At 39.0% G+C, this 4645-nt stretch overlaps 1 protein-coding gene across 1 annotated transcript; it reads right to left on the bottom strand.

Annotated features, from left to right (window-relative positions):
* Positions 1 to 2687: 2687 nt before the first annotated feature.
* On the bottom strand, positions 2688 to 4165 carry LOC129053123 (glutamate dehydrogenase 1, mitochondrial-like). The gene has a single exon (XM_054545302.2). It carries the CDS (start codon positions 4051 to 4053, stop codon positions 2806 to 2808), a length of 1248 nt encoding a protein of 415 aa, XP_054401277.2. The 5' UTR covers positions 4054 to 4165; the 3' UTR covers positions 2688 to 2805.
* Between the last annotated feature and the right edge of the window lie 480 nt (positions 4166 to 4645).

Below are 4645 nucleotides of genomic sequence, written 5' to 3'. Positions count from 1 at the left end.
TTTCTTCAATCATTGACCTTAAGTCTGAGTCCCCAAGGAATGTGTATTTACACAGTGGAGATCTAGCAGAGGCTTCTGAATCAACTAATTCATCTCTGGGAGAAACAACTTGAGTTTCTGAAGAAACATGTGCCATCTCAAATAAATATTTCTTTAGATACTCTTCCAGCCTGTATAGTTTTCAAGACTGAAGCTTCAAACGCAGCTTCAGAAGGTCTATGCAGGTAAGGCAATCTAAAGCATCACTCTAGTATATGTCAAGCTGAATAGCAAAGACATCACAAGAGGACTTTAGTCTCCTAGCAATCAACAAAAATCTGGCCAAAAGTGTTTCCTTCCCAGTCTGAGAAACGTATCCAGTGAAAATAAAATATAGACTGCTCACTTACACATTGTAGGCTGCAAAATCATATCCCTGTAGCAGCATTTAAATAAATAAGAAAATAATGTCCTCAATCCCTGAAATAAATGTAATTCTCTCCCTGACACGGACATTCTTATTAGATTGGTGAGAGGAGAATAGGTCCTGGTAATTGCAAAATGAAAAAAAAAAGAAAAAAGAAAAGGAAAACAACAATGAACGATTTTAAAACCTCTATGACTTTGGCATGTCGGATTGAAAACTGTTGCAGTGCAAAACCAATGTGGTAAAAAGACAGCCATAGAGAAAAAAGTAGGTTACTGGTTATCAGAGGCTGGGAAATAAAAAGAACTGTTTAGTAGGTATGGAGTTTCCTGCTGGGCAATAGAAACATTTAGGAACTAAAGATAGATGATGATTGTACAACATCATAAACATATTAAATTCCATTGAATTGTATACTCATATGTAATTTTTCATTATGTGAAACTTACCTTGATAAATCAAGGGGAGAACAATTGCGAATAAAACTAACAAATTATGTTTCAGAATAAAAAGTTATTTATATGCATATCTCTTCAAAACCTTTTTCAGTCATATCAGAAAAATAAATAATGATTTTATTTGGTATGTCTGTAAATATCTGACAAACCTTAACAACAAAAGAGATTTTAAATGAAGGTGATTTACTTGTAAGGAGATCCCAAAGAATAGGAGATGTAAATAAATAATAATAACAATAAAAATAATAACAACAAGAAAATGTAAGAAAAGTAAGTATGTACGTTTGTCTAAGCAGTAAAATTTTTATTTGGCTCCAAGAACATAATCTCTATAAAAACGATTTTGTAAGGAATAATCTTTGTGTCCTGCAAATAATTGTTATCATTATTAAGCAGGATTTGAATTTATAATGTAATATTAATATTGAATAAAATAACAATGCTGCATTAGCAGTAAGACTTTTTATATCTTTATGGTTGAAATTTGACATATTAAAATTTCAACTCTGGCATTGATAAGTGTTGAATGCGTGTAGAAGAAAGAAATAAAATATAGATATTTCTCATATCGTAGGAGGTAGTTCTCTCATACTGGAAAGAGGTGTCATTGTAAGAAGATTGTCTTGGTTTAATATCCTTTAGGTTTTGGGTTTTTTTTTTTTTTTTTTTTTTTTTTTGGAAAACGTAGACTTTAAATAACTGCTTTTATCAACACTTTAAGCCATGCAGTTACAAAGTAGTTAGAAATTTCTGAAAGGTGTTATAGTTTAAAAAAAAAAAAAGCTGATTCTTGCACATGTATTATCTAGCACTTCATGGGAACACTACTGTTCAAAAGGCCATGGCAAAATAACTCCCAAATGAAACACTCAACCCAAGGTTGTTTTCAGCTCTCTGTTAGGGAAGCTGGGTGCAGAATGGAAAGCCTCTAAAAGGAGAGGATACAAAGTCAGGTGAGTAGGGGTCATTGGCAATGCTCAGAGGCTGCCAGACTCCAAACAGGGAGCCAAAGTGTTTTTTTTTCTGGGACACTCTACTTGAATTATAGTTTAGTCACCATAGATCTTCAAAAGAGAACAATTAGTTAACATGATAAAAAGTTTCCTGCATTCTTTGGACTATGTGTCTTAATTATAGTAAGCAAATTCTGACTGTTTTAACGAAAATAGCCTCCAACATTTTGCATGTTATGAAGAAAACTTAATTATCCACAGGGCTTTTAATGTTTGCTGGACAACAATACATGAATGATAAGCTATAAATAATATTGTTTTATGATATAAAAATACTAGTTTTTTTCATTTATTATTTTTATAGGCATTCACTATTTGAGTCAAGGTTAGGCTTGTTAAGTGATTAAAGACAATTTTATTACAGCAGCGTGTACTTATTCTATTCTAAAATAATAAAATTCATAAACAGAAACAGCTTTTGTATTTGTTTGCAACCTGCAGAATTGAGTTATTTTGCTGATATAAAATACTAAGAATTCACTTGACGACCATGCCACCTTTTGAAAAGGCCACAAACCTACTTCTTAAATGTGTTAAAGTTACAGCATGTCCCAGACTCATCCAGAGCAAAATAAGTAAGCAACTGACTGCTCTTGACTCTCCCTTCCCCAGCACTAGCACTGATTGTGTTGAGAAAAGCCACGGAGCAAGACTGCACAGCCAGATGGAGGAGGCTTTTTATTTGAAGGCAAAATACCAAAATGGCTCTCTGGTGTAGGTGACTTCTACTTTCACACTCAGCTTGTACATGATCCTCTAACCTTAACTTATTTCTCCTTAACGGGCTGATTTGGATTGATTGTTGAGAATGGTATCCATTATTAATGAGTCAGGAGAGAAAGGGATTTCTGTAGTTGCATGTAAACTTGTGATAAGTCTGCAGAAGTTACACGTGAAGAGGATAGTGAGGAAGTCAGCCATGATCCATCTATGTGAAGGTCACACCAGCTTCATTGTACACTTTGAAGACTTTCTCAATGGTATTGACATAAGCAGCTGTTCTCAGGTCCAATCCAAGGTTATACTTCCTGTCTGTGTACATGATTTGCCTCGCAAAACGCTCCATTGTGTACACCAAGCCAGAGTGCTTGATGTCTTTCTCAGATGCACCCGGTGTCCTGTCTTGGAACTCTGCCGTGGGTACAATGGGAATAGTTCCACCATGCTTTCCAAATTGTCTTTCTAAACTCTCTTGAACAGACTTAAGCAAGTGGTAGTTAGAATCCCTTTCATATTTGAAAGTCAAACGGCTACAGCTGACATGATTTAGATTCTTCAGCCACTCAAAGTAAGATACTGTCATTCCTCCAGCATTCAAGTAGAGATCTGGAATAACAATTATGTTTCCCTCCAGGAAGATCTTGTCAGCTTCTGGAGTTGTTGGCCCCTTGGCACCTTCAGCAATGATATTGCCTTTGACTCTGGGTTCATTGGATTTGGTCAACTGCTTCTCACTGGCAGCTGGGATCAGTATGTCACAGTTGGCTGCCAAGATGCTTCCTTCATAGGGCTTTGCCTTGGGGAAGCCCAGAATGGACCCACGTTGCAATTTGAAGTCTTCCACTTCCTTTGGGTAAATACCACCTGGATTCCATATACTCCCTTCAGACTCACCAACATCAATACATTTAGCACCAAACCGATGTAAATATCTCATAGAGTGTAGGCCCAGATTACCAAATCCCTGAACGACAAATGTTTTATCTCCAAACCCTGGTGTCATTCCTAAAATGCTCATGTAAGAAGCTTCATTGATGATGTTTTCAATCCCATGGAAGACACCATGGCCAGTAGCAGAGATGCGTCCATGGATTACCCCTTGGCTGATGGGTTTACCAGTAACATGAGCTTGTGTATTAATGTCATAGTGTTCTATGGTACTGGCATAGGCATCAGTGATCCAGGACATCTCCCTCTCACCTGTGCTCAGGTCTGGAGCAGGCACATCAATGCCACGACCAATAAAGTCCTTCTTTGCCAGCTCCATGGTGAAGCTCCCTGTGATCTTTTCCAATTCATTACTAGTATAGTTCTTGGGATTGATCTTAACACCAACTTTAGCACCCCCAAATGGCACATCAACCACCGCACACTTGTGTGTCATCAGAGAAGCCAAAGCTTTTACTTCATCTACACTCACATCAGTGCTGTAATGGACACTTCCCTTGCAGGGCATGCGGTGCTGGCTGTGCTGGGCCGGGTAACCTTAGATGACCTCCCAGGAGCCGTGTCTTGCCCGATGCGGAAGGAGAGACTCAGCACATGGTTGCAGGGCTTGATTATCCACAGGATGCCGCACAGCCTGTTCTCCTTCTGCTTCTCGCTCTCCCAGGTCCTCAGGTCCTCCACCAGGTTGTCCTCCACGATGCTGGCGCCGCAATTGAAGAAGCCCTCCACCATCTTGAAGAAGTTGTGGTCGTCCTAGAGGTCGGTCACCGCCTCGCTTTAGTGGCTCCAGGCGGCCAATGCGAGCCCCGACTGCGGGGTTGGGGTGGACTGTCCCCGGGTCTGGCCCAGCAACGCAGCAGAGTGGGCAGCCGCTGAGTCCAGGGCAGCGGGCCCGGCCCGGGACAGCAGCAGGGCTTCACCCCAGGTTTTGCGGTTTTTTGTTCTTGTTTAATTCAGATATTTTTCTACTAATATTATGTAACAAAAATGTTCACATCAGTAAATTCTTTGTGAAGATAAAACCCGTCTCCTACCAGATGCATATGGTTCCTGAATTTTGACCGTTTTTTTAAATTAAAAAAAGTGCAAAATTAAAATAT

This window comes from Pongo abelii, chromosome Y, assembly GCF_028885655.2.
Source record: "Pongo abelii isolate AG06213 chromosome Y, NHGRI_mPonAbe1-v2.0_pri, whole genome shotgun sequence".
Taxonomy (NCBI): Eukaryota; Metazoa; Chordata; class Mammalia; order Primates; family Hominidae; genus Pongo; species Pongo abelii.
Note: the sequence above shows the minus strand (reverse complement) of the source record. Positions and strands in the feature narration are given on the sequence as shown.